General features: G+C 40.2%; 1 protein-coding gene across 8 annotated transcripts in view; it reads right to left on the bottom strand.

Moving 5' to 3' along the window:
• Nucleotides 1-22,836, bottom strand: part of LOC130930158 (partitioning defective 3 homolog) — a 215,149-nt gene that overhangs the window by 69,293 nt on the left and 123,020 nt on the right. For all 8 annotated transcript variants that reach the window (XR_009066999.1, XR_009067000.1, XM_057857914.1 and 5 more), the window contains 3 exons: nt 21,773-21,808; nt 12,152-12,340; nt 10,384-10,554 (listed from right to left, as the gene is read on the bottom strand). Coding sequence is in view for 6 of the 8 variants with exons in the window: in XM_057857914.1 (XP_057713897.1) it covers nt 10,384-10,554; nt 12,152-12,340; nt 21,773-21,808 (396 nt within the window). In the remaining 2 variants the exon portion in view is untranslated. The remainder of the gene's footprint in view (nt 1-10,383; nt 10,555-12,151; nt 12,341-21,772; nt 21,809-22,836) is intronic.

The following is a 22,836-nucleotide window of genomic DNA, read 5'->3' as shown; positions in this document are numbered from 1 at the left end:
TATCGCATTGTATCGAAAATATCGTTGTAACTGGAGTGATTGTTTTTTCCAAACCAGTGAATAGTAACATGTTCTTAGGATTGAATCATAAAAAGTTTTATTGTTTGACCTAATTGCATTGCATCCTAACTTGAGTACATCGTACAATGCTGTGCAGTATATTGAATCACCTGCACCACATGCAAATGGAGCAAGAGTGATGTTCATTGTCAAAGTTAGCAAATACTATTGTCTCCAGAAACAAATTGGCAGTGTCCTCTCCAAACCGGCGACCGTTCCATCTGAACAGTAATGAACAAGCAGCGCTTTGCATGCTAATGCTAGCCACATAATAACCAGGATAAATGAGGATGGATTTCCAATCGGCCAGCCTGCGTTCAGGCTTCTTATTAGCCTGCGAGAATGCAGACATTCCCCCTGGGACTTGTGATGAGACTCCACTTTAGACCAACAAATTGACCATTTTGTGCTCCTCTTAGCTATAAACACACATTCCTGGACTCTGTGGAAGTGCACGTGTGTGTCCAATGGATCATTTGCTGTATTGATTGGCTGCGGTTTGCTGCATTTACCGTCTAGACGGCGACAGCTGGAGCTATAAGGATTAGCATCGTTGTCTGCAGCGTGTCACAAACGATAAGACTCTGTAACTCGCTATATTTGCTTAGTTTACACACCTGCACACATAGAACACACCCATGGCGGGTCCGGATGGGGTGGGTGGGGGATTGGCGCCCACAGTAAATCAGATAACTGCAGCAGTGGATATATATAATGTCAAAACAAAAAACGTCACGTTAACCTGTTACTTTTTTTAAATAAAATTACTTTTTCCATACAATATTTTGATTATTGTGTTTTAACAGACTTTAACGCTGACAGCCAACACCCCAAGTCAAAATGGATTGTACTATTATTGCTCTCAATGGCAGCCATTAGTTAAACGCGGTGCGTCAAATTCTGAGAGGTGTTCCTAATATTATGGTGTGAACTTCAGGTTTGAAGGTCTTACAAGGCTGTGTGTTGCTCTTGACTTGAAATGAGCAAGTTAATGAATTTGGCCAGCTGAGGTAATAGCGGCGGGATGTGGGAGGGGGGCTTTGGCTTGACTTGTCGATGTGCCGCGGGGTGCGATTCGCCACGGCAAGGGAGCACGGACAAGCCGCAGTGCCGCGTGTTGCATATTCAGACGGATAATTAAGCAGCGGGAAGGTCTGGATCCTGTCAGGGGGGCCGCTCTGAGTTGGCTGGGATTGAAGATGGAATGAGTAGTGGGGAGGGGGGGGTGGTCACGCGCGTGATTTATGCAAACATTTGCTATTGTAAATTGGCTCCTCGGGAGGCCAGACATAGGCAGGAAGGTAAATAACACATGATTTGATTCTACATGTCAAGTGTGTGTCACGTGTGCACCAGCCTTCGCACATCAAATTACGCTCCCTCGCTCCCCCGCAGGCTTATTCGAAAAAGTCAAAACCCAGCCTGTGGGTGCCCTTATTATTTTATCATAATTAAATCACTCTGGGTAAATCAAACAAGATACAGTGGTGCCTTGAGATACAAAATTTGAATCTCAAAATATTTTTCCTCGTGAATGAGCGGAAATGCCGCCAATCGTTTTAAGCACCCCTTACCCATAAAAGGGCTGAAATGTGTATTTTAATAAGGAAAAATATATCTCTGTGGAATTGTAGAATACTGAACTACAGTGGTGGGGAACCTATGTCTCATGAGCCATAACTGGCTCTTTTGATGAGTGCATCTGGCTCTGTGCCAACCCATAATCTCAAATGTGGAACCGGTCGGCTCGCTTGACATGAACGAGCTATGATGAGCTGTTGATGTATTTACACATTGATCTTGGACATTTCAAATGTACGGCGCAATCATATGCTTCAATCTGGTGCCCATTGGTGGTCCTCCCAACGCGGCTTGCACGGAGATGGGCTCCCCTTGCGCGTTAAGTCTCCACTCAGCCAGCAGTGGGACTGGCCCCTCCCAACTCAATGCCGAGCAAACTAGAATACATATAAAATTCTTAGGGGAAAATTAAACCATGAAAGTGAACCGCATGGTACCTCAAGTAACACAGGCGTGTATAAAATATATATATTAGAGATGTGACCGAAAATTTGGCACCGAAAACTATCGGCCGAAAATTACTAAAAAATGCATTATTGGTTTTCGGTTTGGAAAACAAAGTTCAACACCGAATACCTTAGTCTTGTGATAACTAGAGGTGTGCAAAATTTCCGATTCTTAGAGTATTCGCGATTCGGCCGTGGAAGATTCGAGAACAATTCACAAACATCCAAATACCAATTATTGAAATATGCGAAGTAAAGCGGAAGTACACAACACTCAGCGCGCCGTGCGGTCTTCGGGACAGAACGGAGCGAGAGTAGCTAAACATCATGCTTCCCATTACCCGGCCCCTCGGGTAATGCCAATGCTCAACTCACGGCTCTAGCTCAACTCATGCAACGAGATAAAAAAAAACACAACAACATACCTGACTGCTGCCGAAAAGCTGCTCCAAAGTACATCCATATAATGTTACGGTGGATATCATTTATATAGGACTAGATGCAATATAGATTTGGTAGTGTTAGCAGCACATCTACAAAAAGCTAGATGCCGGCGTTATAAACGGCCGCCATCTTAAAGCAGTACACTTCCCTGCAAGGCTGTTGTAGCGAACCTTCCAAGCAAACCTAATTAACTTTTTATCTAAAATACTCCTAAATCGGTAAAATATTGACTTGAATCTATCTTTAAAATAGTTTTAAAACTTTCACATGTCGAAAGTAGACAAAAGGGAAATTATGGAATAACGGGAGCAATTTTAACAAATTTAATGGTTGATTCACAACATTAAATTAATTGAATGTAGTTTAAAGCTGCTGATACAGAATGGGAACTGGAGTTTTTTATTTAATGTTATTTTTGTATATTTGTTTACTGCTATATGTTAACTTGATACTGAAATAGTAGTGTGGTTTAGCCTGAAAGTATTTATGAACAATTTTGGAACTAATGTACAAAACATTAAAAAAAAAAAAAAAAAAAAAAAAAAAAAAGGAGGGGGGTGCATCAATAATCGTTTTATAACCGAATCGGAGCCTCTGAATCGTAATCGAATCGTTAGGTGCCCAAAGATTCCCAGCTCTAGTGGTAACGTTATCAAAACACAGCGAGAAGCAACACGCTGGCTGACGCTGTCTCGCGAACACTAGTGGCTCACAGCCAACATGTCCGCGGTTTGGAGGGACGTATCAAAAAAATATGAAATGACAGAAAATCAATTTGCTTCATCACTGCTACATGCTTGTTCTGAAGTTGCCTTCCATTGATGTCCCGCAACCATCGAGGACAGTGTATTTGAGCCAGTGTGCAAGGAGTTCAATCAGGCAAACAATATAGAAATTAATTAGTATTTAAATACATACATGTGCATTTGCTGTGGTTTAGTACAATACTTGTAGGTAGCACGACTACTTCCTCTTTTTGTCACATCTTTTTCTGCGGAACCCACACCCACTCTGCCAGTCGCTGCTTAGCCCGACTGGGAGCGACTTTGCGACGCTTTTGTCACAGCTAGAATTCGGCCCACTCGCCTGGCTCCAGATAGATTCCAGTTGTTGCACAAGAAAACAGCAAGTCTTATTTTAAGGAGCAGGAGAGATTGTAATAGCCTTGTAAAGAGCTTTACTATTTTCGGCGAGAATGGACTAGTTTTTTGTTGTTGTTTTTTGTGAACTACAGTTCCACACAAACGTACATCGAGATCTCATTTAGCCTAGCAATTGGAGGTGTGAGGCCTATTTTCAGAGTGTCTCAAACTTCAAAGAAAGCTCATTTATCAAGGTTTCATCGGCTGTGACGTGTGTGTCTCCGTCCACCGAAAAGAATGCTTTTACGACGCCATACCTCTGCTTTTGGACGTGTTCAGAGTTTGCCACAAAACGCTGACTGCCGAATGTAATTAGCCCTGAGCCAAAAATAGAAAGTCTGAATTGGGCTCCGAAAATTTAATTTTTATTCGTCCACAAATGACAGAGCAATTTTAATTCCACAATTCATGTTATTAATCAGCTCTGGAAAAAACAAATCCATTCAATCATCATATAATTTTTATCCATCTATATATGATGGAGGAGTAGCAATTTCAATTTTGCAATTTATTAATCCAATTAATGAGCCCCAAGAAGAAGAAAAAAAGAAATCTAAATAAGGCTCCAAGGATGGATACATATACAGTGGGGAGAACAAGTATTTGATACACTGCTAATGGGAAAACCCATTGGCAGTGTATCAAATACTTGTTCTCCCCACTGTACATGCGAAGAAAATATGCCTACCAAATTTTGTTCTGATCTGTCCACGGGTTACAGAGATGTAGTAATCTTAGTTAGTGTCCTCCTCAAGAAGAACATAAGAACAAAGAAATAGAGTTTTTGAGACCTCTCTGCAGGCAGTCTAAAAAGGTACAGTAATGACTAGAGGTTGGAATCTTTGGGCACCTAACGATTCGATTACGATTCAGAGGCTTCGATTCGATTATAAATCGATTATTGATGCACCACAACCCGCCCCCCAACCCCCGCGCTTTTAATTTTTTGTACACTAGTTCCAAAATTGTTCAAAAAATCCTCTCAGGCTAAACAAACTACTATTTCAGTATCAAGTTAACCGTTAAAAACAGTAAATAAAATACTCAAGTCTCCATTCTGTATCTCGATGTGTATCGGCAGCTTAAAACTACATTCAATTAATTTAATGTTGTGAATCAACCGTTAAAGTTGTTAAAATTGTTCCTGTTATTCCATAATTTCCCTTCTGTCTACTTTCGAAATGAAAGTTTTAAAACGGTTTCATCATTTAAAGATACTGTAGATTCAATTTTTTTAAGATGAAAAGTAATTAGGTTCGCTACAACAGAGCCTTCTAGAGAAGTCTACTGCTTTAAGATGGCGCATGTTTACTAGCGCGGGAAACTGTCATTTCGCATCTCGTTCTTGGTATATGATGTAACACGGCCGTCGTCTGTCTCACATCTAGTCTAGATATATGTGATATCTACCATAGCCGTATGTTGCCGTATGTTTGTAGCAACAAGCAACTGGGCGCTGTTTGTAGCGGCTGACGGCCGCAGTCAGGTATTATTGTTTTTTTTTTTTATCTAGCGGCATGAGTTGAACATGATATTTACTCTCGGTCCGTTCCTCATTGCATCCTGAAGACCACGCTGGCTGAGTTTTTATTTCCGCTTCACCTTGTATAATTCAATAATCAGAATTTGGATGTTTGTGAATCGTTCTCGAATCTTCCACGGCCGAATCGCGAATAATCTAAGAATCTGAAATTTCGCACGCCTCTAGTAATGACCTTAAATAAAATTGAAATAATCCTTTAGAGTGGCAATAAACCTTTATCTAAACTGTACTGTCCAGTCCTGTCCTGTCCTCATGGTGATTAGCAGTAGGACAGCTCATGTCTCAAAATACTGACAAATTGGTTCATATCTCAAGGAGGATCGTCTTCACAAGTTGCGATAATGGTCACAAATTTATGTAATTAATTGGGGTTCTATGAGCGACCAATTTCATGCGGGTAGGGGACTCTTGTGAGGTAGTAGACACTGCAATAGCCTACGGTAACACCTGCGGCTCAATAGCTGAGGCGTGGACACACCGCCACGGTGCCCTGAACCTGAATACATGCATGTACAAGTAGCAGGCGGAGACGCACAACATACACAATTACTTACGCACAAATGACACACGTGCACTGATGTGCGCGCACACATGCACAAAACATGTCGAGTAAAAATTAAACAAAGCCTTCAGGCTTGGAGCGGGCTTTCAATTAGCAGATGGGCCGAGGGGAAATCTAAAGTTTGGTTGAGGCGAGGCAAGACAGGAGTGTGCTAGGCAGCAGAGGAAAAAGCCAGAGGCGCTCACGTACAGACACGCACACAGACACACACACAAACCCAGCCAGAGGGGCTCAGCTGCTGACACTGTGTCCAAACACGACATTGTAGACATGGAGACTTGTACAGTGGAGCTCACTTCACAGCCCGATTTTTTATTCGAGGCAAGATTTCTTGAAGGGGTTTGGGGAGGTGTGCCTCTAAGTTTGACAGATTTTAGAAATCATACATCAAAATTCGACCAGCTTACCATGCTTTCAATAAAATGGCTCACGAAGCCATACACAGTGTATACAATTTCGATGAACTTCTGAACAGAAGCTCAAGAGTAATTATGGAATTCTATTAGAATTGTCTCGGAAAAATGAGGTCTCAATTTTATTGTGTTGTGATTAGAGATGTCCCGATCCGATATTTGGATCGGATCGGACGCCGATTTGGGCAAAAAAATGCGCATCGGTATCGGCCCACACGGAAAAATTCCGATCCAGATTTCCGATCCAGTTCTATTTTTAAAGTCCCGTCCGGGTTTTGCCAGCGCACCGATTTACATAATCCATTCCAGTTTTTTGCTTCGGTTTCCCTAAAATCCGGTCCGCATTTTACGGCACACCTTCAACACACTACATTTACATTACCGTCTCCCAATTTACCGAGAGACTTTATCGGTAAAAATGTCAGCCGTGTGGGATCATTTCACCTTAAAGGATGACAAAGACGAGGCAGAGTGCAACATATGCCACAATAAAGTCAAGCGTGGTGGTAAAGCTGTAAGAAGTTTTAATACAACCAACCTAATCGAGCATTTAGCGAAATACCACCACAAACAATATGAGGAGTATGTTAAGAGAACCGAAGACAAAAAGAAAGGTCCTACGCAACTAACACTGGCAGAAACTTTTGCTATGCGTGACAAACTGGCACTCGACAATCCCAAAGCCCAGGGAATAACAAGAGTCATTGCTGAAGAATTCATTCTGGATGACGAGCCATTATCTCTCGTGAGTAAAGACGCACCATCCAACACTTAGAACCACGGTACAACATGCCCAGCCGTCATTACATCCTTGAGCGATTCGGCCGTGGAAGATTCGAGAACGATTCACAAACATCCAAATTCCGATTATTGAAATATGTCAAGTAAAGCGGAACTAATACACAGCGCGGTCTTCGGGACACAATGAGAAACGGACCGCATTGCGTCCCGAGAGTAAACATCATGCTTGTCATAGACCCGGGTAATGCCAATGCTCAACTCACGGCTTTAGCTCAACTCATGCCGCTGGATAAAAAACACAAGAATACCTGACTGCTGCAGACAGCCGCTACAAACTACGTCAACATCGTTTTACTGTCGATAATAGATATCATATGTGTATAGAACCAGATGCTAAATGACAGACTCGACGGCGTTAGCAACATTGAAGTATTGAGAACTAGTTGCGTTAGTAAACAGCCGCCATCTTAAAGCAGGAGACTTCCCTAGTAGGCTGTTGTGAACCTTCCAAGCGAACCTAATTAACTTTTTATCTAAAATACTCCTAAATCGGCAAAATCATGACTTGAATCTATCTTCAAAACAGTTTTAAAACTTTCACATGTCGAAAATAGACAGAAGGGAAATTATGGAATAACGGGAGCAATTTTAACAACTTCAACAGTTGATTCGCATAATTAAATGAATTGAATGTAGTTTAAAGCTGTTGATACAGAATGGGGACTTGAGTATTTTATTTACTGTTTTAAAATGTTAACTTGATACTGAAATAGTCGTTTATTTAAACCTGAGAGGCTTTTTATGCAATTTTTGTAACTAATGCACGAGGGGGGTTTGTGGGATTTTCCACTGAGGTTGTTTGTGTGTTTTGCATTTTTAAGACAGTTTACAATATTATTTGCACGTTTTACTGACTGACTATGCCATTTCTGTTTGTTTTTTTATAATGTTTTGTTTGTCACTGAATAAACAAGTCAGTTTCTTGTTACCAACCGTTGTGTGTTATTTAAACTCACCTAATTCAGCTGGCTAGTTGTTATCAAGAGTACTAAAACCTTTTTCAACATGAGTCTGACAACTAAGTAAGGAGGATAAATAACATTTAACTTTGACACATGCTCAGATAGGCCGGTATCGGTATCGGCCAGTATCGGTATCGGATTGGAAGTGCAAAACAATATCGGTATCGGATCGGAAGTGCAAAACCCTGGATCGGGACATCCCTAGTTGTGATCCATGCTTTTTGATGGGGTTTCTTGGGTCTTCATCAAGGTATCACTCCAAATTTGAACTAACTACTTACTACTTCAACTAATTACTCAGAAATATTGCATTCTCTGAGGTCTGAAGGCTTCTTTGTACTCACACGAATTTTCTATATATTTACACAAAACCGTTGTTTTGAAGATGTGCTGCAGTTGCAGTTTCCCTCCAAGTAGAGTCAAAGGTGTTCCAAGTCAAGGATGTCGCTGTGGCTTGTATCTACTATGACACCACATGCTGGAGTTTCCTCTGCATTTTATGGCCAATTGCCGTCACCGTTTTTACCTACTCAGGTTTGTTCAAGCAATCAAGACCCCAATGAAGTTGCCGATGAAGTTGAATGACAGAGTTTCAGAATGAATTTCAAAAGTGAAATAAAATACATTAAAGCCGTTATTTCAAGTCTGAAATGTATAGTAAACAGTTCCTCAAATATATCCTAAGTGTGTGTGCCAAATAAGGTGATTCTTCACCCTCACAAACATGCCATTTGCTAAGGACACACAAAGGATTGGTATTAAAATAAAAGTGCCATTTGCTGAGTCCGTTTTTATCTTAAGCAACAGTGGTTAACTTTTGAATCTTGTGCTGACTGCTTTTCGGCATACGTCACTTCCCCCTTTCGTTATAAAGACGGAAGTCGATGCGAACGCTTTTGCGCAAATTCTGCAAAGATGGAAGAGCTAAATAGTGATAAAAAAGTTTTGTCCGAAAAAAAGAAAAAGAAAAAGGGAGGCTACCACGATAAAAGGGCACATTGGCCCGGCTTTCACTCGCTAGCGTGAAACCGGTGAAGAAATACGGCACAAAATCAAACGTTTCTCATTGTCAACATCGTCATATGATATTGTTTAGCCCCAACTGGATTCATTACCTCATTACTATTCATCTTTCACACAGTTGCTAGAAACAAAAATATTGTTTAATCCATCTGCAGGCGGCTGGGAGATCAGGATTTTACGAAACTGTGCGCTGGTCCCCATGGGAAACGAAGTCTTCCTTGCGGCAAAACACTACCGCTCTTTACCACCTGCGTCGCTAAAATCGACCAAAACTGAAAAGTTACCTATTGCTGCTTTAATTTTGGTAATCCAAGATGTACAAACCTCCTAACTTTAAGTCATAATTTCTCAGAGAAACGTCAAAATGATGTCATTAGAAAAATGACAACATTCTCTTTTTGATTCTATCAAAACCTCAGTCATGAAAATGGTTCACTGCAATTCATTTTTGTGGGGCTGGGTGACATATTCAGGGAAAGCAGAAAATTTTAAAGCCATACAACTCCATTACAGCAGAACCTCCACATACAAAGTTAATTCGTTCCAGGACCTTGTTTTGAATTCGAAATGGTCGTATGGTGAGCAGGATTTTCTGATAAAAATACATTATAATTCCATTAATTCGCTCCATAGCCTGAAAATCTACACTAAATCCTTAATAAATACAGTTGGTACGATTACAAATGGCAAATACCCATAGCATTACGAATAAATTATAAACAAAAAAAATAATAATACAGTATAATAATAATAATAATAATTCCTATAATAATGTAACGGATTGGGTTCTAATGTGATGGGTGTTTTGCGTGTACCTGAACGCACCGCGCAGCTGACGTGACAGTAAGATAGGTGCGGTAGATATTTTACTTTCTTTTTTAATGTTCTGTTGTTGGCGTCGACTGCGGCGAACAGAAGGCGTCTTCTGTTGCACAAGTTCTGAAATAAATTATTAAAAACCTGACGAACTGGTGATTTCTTTGGCTACGTTACCACAATAATAATTGTCACATTGATTTTTAAAGACTGGCTAACAGAGGTCGGAGGAGGACCGTCGAGTTCGTAGACATTCTACGGTCGTATTGTCGAGACAGTTCACGGATGCGCACACCACGCTGATATTTTTCATCTTCATTTCAATGGTAAGCGTCACCTTTTCCCTTTTTCACCACCTGCACTAACCTTATTGGAACCCATGTTGATTTCTCTCATAAGAAAATCCGCTGCGCGTCTGTCTTGCGGGAAAACAAAGAAACGGCAGCGGTGTCATAAATCGTCGTGTTATGTCGTTGGATATAGAAACAAACGGCGAGTCAAATTTTACGTCGCATGTCAAAAAGATCGCGTGTCGAAGCAATCGTATGTCGAAGTACCACTGTATTTCTCTTTTTCGGTCAGTGACCCACCTGGCTCCTCTTGCTATGGCGTCTGGCCACGATAAGTTGGATCATGCCACGCTTGTTTCCTTCAGTAGACATTGACTTGCGCAGCGTCTCCATGGCGTCCTGGTTGGTTTTGCCCAGCAGTGACTCGCTGTTAACGGCGATCAGCTGGTCGTTCACGTGCAGGCGCCCATCCTGGATGAGGAAGGAAGAAATTCTATTTAAACTGACGATTTAGAGCTTGCATTAAACGAATGTTCTGTTTTTAAGTTTTCTTAAAGTTGAAAATCACATTTATCATATCTTTAAAGGAAATATTTTAACTAAAGATGTCCCGATCGATCGGGTCCGATCACGTCATTTTCAAAGTATCGGAATCGGCAAAAAAATATCGGAAGTGCCTTTTTTAAATATATACATATTTTTTCATTAAATCGTTTTCTAATTGTATTTATCGTTACAGACAAAATGTCATACACTCACCCAGAGTCTTTAGTTTTGGTTTAAAGATTGGTTCATAATAACGACAAACATCCTCCCCTGCCATTTATTGTCGCACTCACAAAGTGTGGCACCGAAAAAAACTTGGAACATGGAAGTGACTAGAGGTGTGCAAAATTTCCGATTCTTAGATTATTCGCGATTCGGCCGTGGAAGATTTGAGAACGATTCACAAACATCCAAATTCCGATTATTGAAATATGCCAAGTAAAGCAGAAGTACGACACACTCAGCGCGCCGCGCGGTCTTCGGTACGCAATTAGGGACGGAGCGAGAGTAGCTAAACATCATGCTTCTCATTACCCGGCCCTCGGGTAACGCCAATGCTCAACTCACGGCTCTAGCTCAACTCATGCCACGAGATAAAAAAAAAAAAAACAACCTACCTGACTGCTGCCGAAAAGCTGCTACAAGCCACATTATGTTACGGTAGATATCATTTATATAGGACTAGATGCATTATAGCTTCGGTATCGTTACCAGCACATCTACAAAAAACTAGATGCGGGCGTTAGTAACGGCCGCCATCTTAAAGCAGTACACTTCCCTGCAAGGCTGTTGTTGCGAACCTTCCAAGCGAACCTAATTAACCTTTTATCTAAAATACTGTACTCCTAAATCGGTAAAATATTGACTTGAATCTATCTTTAAAATAGTTTTAAAACTTTTACATGTTGAAAGTAGACAAAAGAGAAATTATGGAATAACAGGAGCAATTTTAACAACTTTAACGGTTGATTCACAACATTAAATTAATTGAAAGTAGTTTAAAGCTGCTGATATAGAATGGGGACTGGAGTTTTTTATTTACTGTTATTTTTGTATATTTGTTTACTGCTATATGTTAACTTGATACTGAAATAGTAGTTTGGTTTAGCCTAAGAGGATTTTTGAACAATTTTGGAACTAATGTACAAAACAAATTTTAAAAAAGAAATAAATTAAAAAAAAAAAAAAAAAAAAGGAGTGGGGTGCATCAATAATTGTTTTATAATCGAATCGGAGCCTCTGAATCGTAATCGTAATCGAATCGTTAGGTGCCCAAAGATTCCCAGCTCTAGAAGTGACGTCGTGTAACTTTATTTTAATTTTTTTCTTAATGCATTGCCAAAATGTATATGATCGGGAAAAATTATCGGGAATGATTGGAATTGAATCGGGGGAAAAAAAGCAATCGGATCGGGAAATATCGGGATCGGCAGATACTCAAACTATAACGATCGGATCGGGAGCAAAAAAAACATGATCGGAACAACCCTAATTTTAACTGTGGCTTAAAGGATGACCAAACCTTGCACGCGGCCCCTCCGTTGATGATGGATTTAACGAAGATGCCGAGGTCGGCGTGGTTCTCTTTGGACCGGTTCCCCTTGACGCTGACGCCCAGGCCAGCTGAGCCTGAGTCACTGAGCGGAATCTCGAAAGTCAGAAACTCGCGAGTTCCATCCGGTGTAAGCACTAGCTCATCCTCCTCTGGCTTCTGCAAAAGGGGGAAAAAAAATAAAAACACTCACCTGTGTGTTGATGACTCAGAATGAACAAGACTTTTCATTTACATTTTTTAGTGAGACAATTTTCAATGTAATTATTCATGCAATACGGAACTGCAACACGAGGCAACACACAAGTAATGAGATTAACTAACTCAACTAATTTCACTGTTTTGTTGAAATACTGTTCATCATTTTATCACGGATGATGGATGGCGTCAGTCTGACACTCTGACATCTTTAACAACCAACAAAACATTTAAGGTAGGGGGGGAAAAAACTATTTTTGGTCATTCTGGGACATTGAAAGACCCTGCAATTTCTGAAAGTAAATGAAAACACTGAGCATCACGGCCATCGTCGTGGTAACCTGGCGTGAAAAAGAGCTATCTTTTTCTGACACCACAACAGGTGCTCATTTCTCGTTTTCCCTCTCTCCCGACAATAAACGGCATTCTCTCCGGCTCGTTATTTGACAGCTGTCCTCTGAATAGACGGGCTGCGCGCACGCCGCCGCTTGCCAATTATCGAGCACGCTTAATGAATTCAATCACCGGGCTCGCTGTCAGCGCGCCATTAGCTGGCTTTGTTTTTCCGGGAGGAGGCGGGAAGACGATGGAATGCGTGGAGGAAGGAAGGATGAGGAAAGACAAATAAATGCATCCTAGGATTTGGATGGCGAGTGGTGATGGTGGGGTAGCCATGTTGCCTGTGATCATCAGCGAGTGGGGGGGAATAAATAATAAGACAACAGGAATGTCATTACTTCTGAGTCCGGAATTCAATTACGCAGATAAATCAATCCTATTACGCTGAAAACGATTACAATAAGCAGGCGGGAAATGATCTGTAGAGAGGGGAAATAACACAAAATAGGCCATGTGTCGGAAACAAGGTGGATTAGAAGAGCGAGAGTCCTCGCAAAATCCTCCCCATCAAAATGGCACACTTCCCGTTCAGTTTAGAGCATAGGAACTCGAAACATTCTAGTATGTCTTTTTGTGACACATGTTCGCTAATTGCATGATGGTCAGTGAAACTGATGTCAGTAGCTAATTATTCCTCACTTTTCGGTTAGAGTTACTACTACAACCTAAAATGGAAAACATCTATTTTGTGCAGGGGATTTTTTTTACAGTGTGATCGTGACCGACGTGTCTGCTAAATTTCATGTTCATCTTTGGAACTGGTAACAGTGGCTGACTGTTCCAGGGAACAATGGGCAAAATGGATGCTTATAAAAACAAATTGGCAGATTTCCTGATCAGTTTATGAGCCAATGAGACGTTTCTGTCTGCCACACAATGACAGAACTGTTACTTCCAACCATCATGGCTCACTTCCTGTTCAATTCCAGGGTACAGTATGGGTCGTTGAGACTTTCGTGCATCTGGGTATGTTAAACATCTACGCCTGAATTCATGTTTTTGGTGAAACTGGTGTTGTTGATGTGTAGCTGTTTCCATTTCTACAGGAGTGACTTTATGTGCAAAATGGCTACCTAAAACCAAAATTAACTTACTAATATATTTTGGACATTTTTTGTCCACTATGTAATATAAATGATGACCAATAATCTCTGTTAAAAATTGTTCTCAGGGGCTGGTTGTTGTTTGCTTTCCATGGGACTTCCTGTTCTGAGCATGGGCGATTGGGACATTTAAAATGCCCAGTTAGTACAGAGATCTGCATCAAATTGTGTTTAATATCATATGTAATTAATATAATAAATTCAGATTTTATTTAACTTTCCAGGTGGTGTGAAATACATGATTGTGAAGTTGTTGTTTCAAATTAGAAAGAAGTTGCTGATTTAAAGTAGAAACTATGGTGTTTATTTGTGATTTGGGGGTAGGGGGCTTTGGTGTTTAAGTCCTTAGAAGAAGACGAGATGTTTTACTCCCATAAGGGGTGAAAAGCCCAGTCACATTCACTCTGTGTGTGCATTAACACAGACACATGCACCCACACAAACCAACATAGCTTGCAGTGTCTGGAGTGATTAGCGGGTCGGCAGCCATGTTCAACTTGGCTCCAACCAAGATGTCATCTTGACAGCAGAAAAAAATGCTGCTGCAGGCCAAATGTGTCTCACAAAGAAATTGGGGGGGGGGGGGGGGGATTGGAGATAGTTGAGGGAGAGAGGGCAGGAAAAAGGAGTGTGAAAGTAAGCAGATAGGGAAGGATACAGGGAGGAAATAGTAAGGAGATAAGGCAAGGAAGAAAATATATGTGATGCACCTGTGGAGGAGGAGAAATAATGGATGGACAAAGAAGTGAAAAATGACAGAAGAAAGGCAAGAAAGGAAGAGGAAAGGCTGGGGGACGGGAATCAAGGAGGGACAAGTTGAAAAGGAAATGCAGCACTAAAACGTGGCTAAAAGTAAAACGAAAAAGGCTGAACTTAGAAAAGAGAAAAGAAGAAGGAAGAATAATTCTCCCCTTTTTTTGTCATCTGCAATCGTGACAATAGCCCTGTGGCTGTGTCATCTCCGTAGTGACGTGACCGCCCGAACTGGCTGACAGCAAGACGCCATGCACAAGCAGCAGGTGGGATGCTGCTGGATGCTGCTCAATATGTCAACACAAACACTCGCATGACAGTCACTAACTTACAAATGCGCGCGCGCGTGCGCACACACACACACTCACTCACTTTTTTCTCACTGACACACACAGGTGACAGTCACTCATTTCTCACTCACAGGCAGGTGAGTCACTGGTTCACACAGTCACAAACAGCCCACGCGCACCCCCCCCCCCACACACACACACACACACACCGTTCACTTTGATAGGCAAATGAGTAGAGCTGGGAATCTTTGGGCACCTAACAATTCGATTACGATTACGATTCAGAGGCTCCGATTCGATTATAAAACGATTATTGATGCACCCCCCTCCTTTTTTTTTATTTATTTATTTTTTTTTTTTAAAATAAAGTTTTGTACATTAGTTCCAAAATTGTTCAAAAATACTCTCAGGCTAAACCAAACTACTATTTCAGTATCAAGTTAACATATAGCAGTAAACAAATATACCAAAATAACATTAAATAAAAAAACTCCAGTCCCCATTCTGTATCAGCAGCTTTAAACTACATTCAATTAATTTAATGTTGTGAATCAACCGTTAAAGTTGTTAAAATTGCTCCCGTTATTCCATAATTTCCCTTTTGTCTACTTTTGACATGTGAAAGTTTTAAAACTATTTTAGAGATAGATTCAAGTCAATATTTTACCGATTTAGGAGTATTTTAGATAAAAAGTTAATTAGGTTTGCTTGGAAGGTTCGCTACAACAGCATTGCAGGGAAGTTTACTGCTTTAAGATGGCGGCCGTTTACTAATGCCCGCATCTAGTTTTTTGCAGATGTGCTGCTACCGCTACCGAGTCTATAATCCATCTAGTCCTATATAAATGATATCTACCGTAACATTATGTAGCTTAGCTGTACTTGTAGCAGCTTTTCAGCAGCAGTCAGGTATGTTGTTGTGTTTTTTTATCTCGTGGCATGAGTTGAGCTAGAGCCGTGAGTTGAGCGTTGGCATTACCCGAGGGGCCGGTTAATGAGAAGCATAATGTTTAGCTACTCCCGCTCCGTTCCGTCCCGAAGACCGCGCGGCGCGCTGAGTGTGTTGTACTTCCGCTTTACTTGGCATATTTCAATAATCGGAATTTGGATGTTTGTGAATCGTTCTCGAATCTTCCACTGCCGAATCGCGAATAATCTAAGAATCGGAAATTTTGCACACCTCTACAAATGAGTCACATTTTGAGTAACTGCTCATTTAAAAAAAAAATTTTTTTTTTTAATTGGTATTTTTTTTCTCTCAGCACAAACTTATCTATATGAACTGTTGCTATAATGATACTGTAAAATAACCCATTATATAACCATTTAAAGCCAAAGAAATTTAAAAAAAAATTTTGATTAAAGAGAGGGAAAAAAACAGGAATGAAGCATTATTCGTCCAAAGAGCATGAGTGCCCTGCCCTCTAGTGAAGAAAATAGTTTCTAGTTTGAGTAGTGAATACTGTAATTCCTAAATAGTTACTACTATGAAATTAAAGGATCATATCTCCGGTTTTCCGTGGTCAATCGGTGCCAAATATAAACTGGGAGAGAGTTTTAAATCCACGATTTGAATTGATTTTGAGGGCAGCGCTAAATATCAAATACTTCATTTGTTACAGTGCTTTACAGATGCATAATTAAACAGGCTTTCGTGATCATAGAACGACAAGCTTGTGTCTGATTGATGTAATGGAGTCATGTGATTATTGTTGCGATGTCTCATTGGTGAAATTAGTAGCGCTACTCTTGGCAATCGTATTGCTAGCAGAAAAAAAAAATCTAACATGTAAAATAAAGAGGAAAAATGTAACGACTCTTGTGTAGCCCAAAGTAGCGGAGCAAGAGTAGTGTTTTTTCTTCACAAATCTGCTCAAGTAAAAAGTATGTCTTAGTAAAACTACTCTGAAAAGTACATTTTTCTCAAAGGTACTCAAGTAAAAGTAACGGAGTACATGTAATGCATGACTACCTACCTCTGCTGCTGATCAACTGGGATTCTCATGCACAACCATCTCTAGGACTTACAGAGAATGGTTTAAAAAAAGAAAACATTAACTCATAACCACATGCTACAATTAAGGTATGCAGAAGACCATCTCTGAACACACAAGATGACAAACCTTGAGGAAGATGGGCTACACCACTGACATCAACAAGGTACTTTCGCTCGCAGAACTGCTGCTTAGTAGGGGTGCACGATATCCATTTTTTTTTTTAAAACCAATACCGATATCAATAACTTCCTGCTCCTCAAGGCCGATACCAATATAACCGATAACATACCGTATTGGCCTGAATATAAGACAGCCCTGATTATAAGACGACCCCCTTTTTTTCAAGACTCAAGTTTGAAAAAAAGACTTTTTGAACACCAAATTAATTTTTATACAGAAAATAATTACAGTACATCAGAAACAAATGATTATAACAATATAATTGAGAGAAAAAGCATGTTATTTTGCCTCATTCAAATCTTAGTATCTGAACATTTAAATATGTAAACTAAAGTGCAATCACATTCGTAAATGAATGGCTTCTGGTTTTTGAAATATAAATAAACCGATCTATTGTGATAAAACAACAAAATTGCGATAACTGCATTAACCATCAAAGTGACGTCTAACTAAGTGTAGTCTTGAAACAAATCTTAATAAGGGAAAACATTGCAATAAAATAATGCAAACTGGTTAAACTTGAGAGTAGCTGAGATCTGTCATGGCAGAAAATCGCTTCAATGATATCTGGCGCCATCTAGTGTTGTGAATGGGTATAACGTCTAGACCTCGAATATAAGACGACCCCCACTTTTTCAGTCTTTTTTCAATGCAAAAAACACAGTCGGGCCAGTACGGTACATATCATTTTTAAATGTATATTCACCTGAGTTTTTGAGCACTTGCAGGTCAAAAATAGAAGTGGTGGATTCAGCATAGATTTGCCAGATTTTTAATGAGGACCGGAACATTACTATTACGAACAAAACAAAGACAAGAACAGTTTTGACTTCAAATAAAGTGCCCTTATTTATTTTTTCAAAATCAATAAAATTTGAGTCAATCACAATCAATCAGTCAATGTCATGGACGATGGGTTCCCCTGAACAATGAGCACTGAACTAAAACAAACATAAACCCAAAAGGTATTGTGCTTTGTCAGCAGATAAAACAATGGTGCAACATAGGAGAGGAGACATTTGTGGTCTTGGTCCATGAAACAACTTTCTTAACCTGGCAATTATAGGACGGCAAGCCGATCAATAACCAAAAGGCCTCTCAATAACTTGCAAACATAGCACTGTAAAATGCAAACATTGCTAATTGCCATAGTAAGGTTAATCACTCAGTAATGGAAAACTTCGGCCTCTAGAACAGTAACAAAACTTTGCATTCTGGCAAAACAGGAGTGGAATGAGACGTTTCTGTCTGTCACACAATGACAGAACTGTTACTTCCAACCATCATGGCTCACTTCCTGTTCAATTCCAGGGTACAGTATGGGTCGTTGAGACTTTCGTGCATCTGGGTATGTTAAACATCCCCGCCTGAATTCGTGTTTTTGGTGAAACTGGTGTTGTTGATGTGTAGCTGTTTCCATTTCTACAGGAGTGACTTAATGTGCAAAATGGCTGCCTAAAACCAAAATTAACTTACTAATATATTTTGGACATTTTTTGTCCAATATGTAATATAATGATGACCAATAATCTCTCAGGAGTGGAACAAACGCACACATTCCAATCCACCGACACCGTGCCATAAATAATATATGTTATCGAGCATATTTATCGGATTTGTTGGGATGACGTCATAATTCCTTTAATTGGACCGATAATTATCATGCACCTGTACCGATTAGTAGAGGTTTTCTTTTTTTCAGACCATTGTCTGCTAACTTGAGCTCTGTTTGTGCGTGAGAATCCCAATAGATCAGCAGTTTTTGAAATACTTAGATCGCCTCGTCAGGCACCAACAGCCATGCCATGTTCAAAGTCACTTAAGTCACCTTTCCTTCACATTCTGATGCTTCCTTTGAACAATAGCAGACCGTCATTACCATATCTACATGCCTGAATGTATCAAGTTTCTGCCATGTGATTGGCCGATTACAAATTTGGGTATCATTAGGGATGCAACGATACAGTTAAGTCACGGTTCAGTACGATTTTCGATACGTGGGACACTGTTTTCGATTCGATTCAATGCATTTATTGCTCTGAAAAAAAAAATAACAGTTGTATTTTTTATTTCGATGTTTTTTTATTTTGCTAACAAGCAAAAATAACATTGCCATCATATAAACATGCATTTTAGTGCATAATATTTATGTACTTGCTTCTTACTGATCTGAAGATTTTTATATTAAAGTGCTGAAAACAATCTTTACCGTTTGTAAAGTGAGGCGGGCACACTGTTGATTGCTACGGCTCTCTTAGCAGCTAGGTTTACTACATGAGCAAGACATTGTATTTGTGGTCCGAGTCCAGCTGTGTCACATACTGAATTAACAATATTTGAAGCATCATCTATAGTCACTGGTATGGATTGATTTGGCCTGCTTAACTTCCATTCAGTCATGGCGGTATATATTTCATCGATGTAGTATATGGACTACGTGTCCCATGATCACTCTGGGCTCACGTAGCCAATGGCATGGGATCTAACGTAGCACATTTAGTTTGCTATTTGATGATATCTAGTGTGTGCGCGCGAGTTTGTTGGAGCGAGCATTAAAAAAAGTTAACAAACGCCACAGAAGTCACGTCTGCTCATTACTGCACAATACAGGCATATGACAATCGACTTTCATAAACAGGACGAGTTTAAAGTACAGTGCTCTTAATTTGCCACTCATTGTTCATCATGTCCATCCAGCTGTCTGTTGTCAAAGCGAGGTTGTTCGTAGCAGCCAAGTCGGTAACAATGTTTTTGCGGACTTCGTTGTAAATATCTGGGAAAACAGTCTTTGTGAAATATGTACGAGAGGGGATAGCGTACCTGCAAACCCAAAATGCTGCCACTCAGCGGATCTTTACGACGCTGAAGCCGCCTCCTGAAACTTCTGTCTTTCCTCGCTAGCCATGATTTTCATGTCTGTTACCTCAGCCACAAACAAATTCAGCATGCTTCACTCCGCCCTCCACGCAGTTTGGGGAAAGAGAGGAGGAGGGCTGCTCGCAGGGGGAGCTCAGAGTTTTTCAAGGCACAGCCCTCAGTTTTCAATGCACCCCGGGCATATTAGCGAGCGCACGCAAGAAAAAATTCGGAAAATACATTTTGGGAGCTTTTGTATGCATCGAATATTTTTGCGTATTGAATCAAAGAGGGCGTATCGAACGATTCAATATAAAACCGAGTACTGTTGCATCCTTAGTTATCATGCAATTGGACATTTATGTCTAATAAAGTCGCCCGTGTGTGTGTGTGTGTGTGTATAAATAATATATTAGTACATATATAAAATTTACACACACAATAAATCACACCTACACACAGTGAACTAAACAAACACACCTGCACACTAGGGGTGGCCATACAGCGTCATTTGTGCACAGGGGGAACATGTGTACATCTGCAACACCATGGTGACATTTTCCATAACTTCAATTGTCATCACAACTCCTGCAATATTCAAACTTCATATCACTACCAAAACACACCAGTAATACTGATGACAGCATAATATACCCACACATATATACAAACACACACACAGCCGGCAGTCAGTTGCACTCTTAGCGTACTCGCTCACTCATTCAAAATCAACAGGTCCCACAAAGTGGCCATCCCGATTGGCTATGACAATGTCAACGACCTCGTTAAAGACTCCCATTTACGCCATATCACACTAACACATGCTAACAACAGATGGCTGTTAGGAGTGTGTGATTCTGTAGCTAGCTTCCTGGCACGGTGCCTCTGCATTATTGTTGATATGCATGATAACATAAGCAGCCACTTCCTAGAAGCCTCTGTGAGTAATGGCCTCTACAACACGGCGAGCCGACGTCTGGCGTTATGGCGCCATTATGCCGTCATCATCGAGACATCAGAAGACAAATAACGATCGTCACCAAATTGCTGCTTTTGAGGCCATGTGCCGCTGGGAAGGCATGTGTGAGAGTGCGTGTAAAAGAGTGAGTGAGTGAGTGAGTGAGTGAGTGAGTGAGTGAGTGAGTGAGTGAGTGAGTGAGTGAGTGAGTGAGTGAGTGAGTGAGTGAGGGAGCGAGTGAGCGAGTGAGTGGGTGAGATAGTCAGTTTGCAAATTTTAATGGCTGTTTTTTTAATCGCAACCTTACAGTGTCGGAACTGAAGTGACCCATACAGCTTGGTGGAAATGAGTCTTGAAGAACGAAAGTGTAACTGGGACTTTGGTGTCCAAGGCACTTGACAGGGTAATGCTCTGGAGATGCCTGATGTTCACACAAGGCTCGAGGGTGTTTATGAGCGGGGTAATTACCAAAGCGTGTGCTGAGCGCCTCCGAAGCAGATGTGCACACAAACTTTGCGTTCAAGGACTCACTCTTACTTTTTCTCTGCGCCCCCGACTGAAGAATTTGAAGGGGGAAAAAAAATAATTTTTAAGATTCACCTCATGTGCCAGCACCCAGACAGCCCAACTCGCCTGCTGCCTACAAATGAAGACTTTCTCCCGCCTGCACTGCCTGACATCCAGTCCATGCAAAATAATTACAATTAGCCTAACTTTCCGTTTGCGTGACACTCGAACCCTGTTTTCCTTTTTTCTTGTGATTCACTTGTCACAGATTACAAATGTCCACGCAAGGGGGCTTAAATAAAGGAGCAAGAGGAGGGAGGGTATGAAGGGAATGTGACAGATTTACTTACCAAATCTCTGGGGCTTTGCATCTGAATCTCGCCACCCTGCCGGAGGTCAAACAAACAATAAGCACAAGTCACTAAACAGAACATGAAAACAACACAAGGCGACCACTGCGAGGTTATCAACTCCTATCAGGTCTGTGTGCTTTTTTTTTTTTAGGATGAGGCCACCAGAATAGTACCAGTGATGCTAGATGCCAACAACTGTACTCAATATGACACAAAGGAGTATAAACCCCTATTTTTAACTTGACATTTTGATATTTTGGAATATTATCTTAGACTATTATAAGTGGTATTTATATATATATTATTATTATTTTAGAGTTTGTAATGGCATAATATTTTCAAGAAATAAAAAGGTAATTGTATTGGAATGCCAGATTCTTTAAGAAAAAAAAAATGTTAAACATGAAAATCTTGAAATGTTTTATGGAAAAAAAGAAAGGAAAAAAAAAACATTTATTGTAAGATTCTAACTGTTCTTTTGGCATTTTACTTTCTTGTTAATTGTTTCCCCACCACTGCCTGATAAAGACTAAACGAGGGTGGTAGTGTGAATATTCAATATCTGTCTTTGTATACTAGGGCTGAAGCTATCGATTATTTTAGTAGTCAATTAATCGATGAACTAGTTAGTTCGAATAATCGAGTAATCGAATAAGGAACATAAAAAAATTAAAATACCTGAGCTGAGCCTCAAACAGTATATATATAAAAAAAAAAAAGATCTGTGTGCAACAAAAGAACATTTAGCTAATTTACATAGCAAACGGCCGCTAGCTTAAATGCTATAAAACGCTAACTTTTTTTTTCTTTTAACAATGCTCTTAACAAATGGTTCAGACACATACTCCCACAAAAAATGGCTAAATATACCCATAAACTACTTTACGAATGCGTTAAAAAAACATTAGCTCCAACAAAAACTTAGCTTATGTTGGTCTCAACATGGAGCAGCTGGAGTATCCACCCAAATCAATAAAACTAAATGTAAACACTTATAAAACGAACCATTACAACAACACTTTAATTAAACGAATACTCGAAGCAGCAAAATTTAACTCGAA

This window comes from Corythoichthys intestinalis, chromosome 14 (genome assembly GCF_030265065.1).
Source record: "Corythoichthys intestinalis isolate RoL2023-P3 chromosome 14, ASM3026506v1, whole genome shotgun sequence".
NCBI lineage: Eukaryota > Metazoa > Chordata > Actinopteri > Syngnathiformes > Syngnathidae > Corythoichthys > Corythoichthys intestinalis.
Note: the sequence above shows the minus strand (reverse complement) of the source record. Positions and strands in the feature narration are given on the sequence as shown.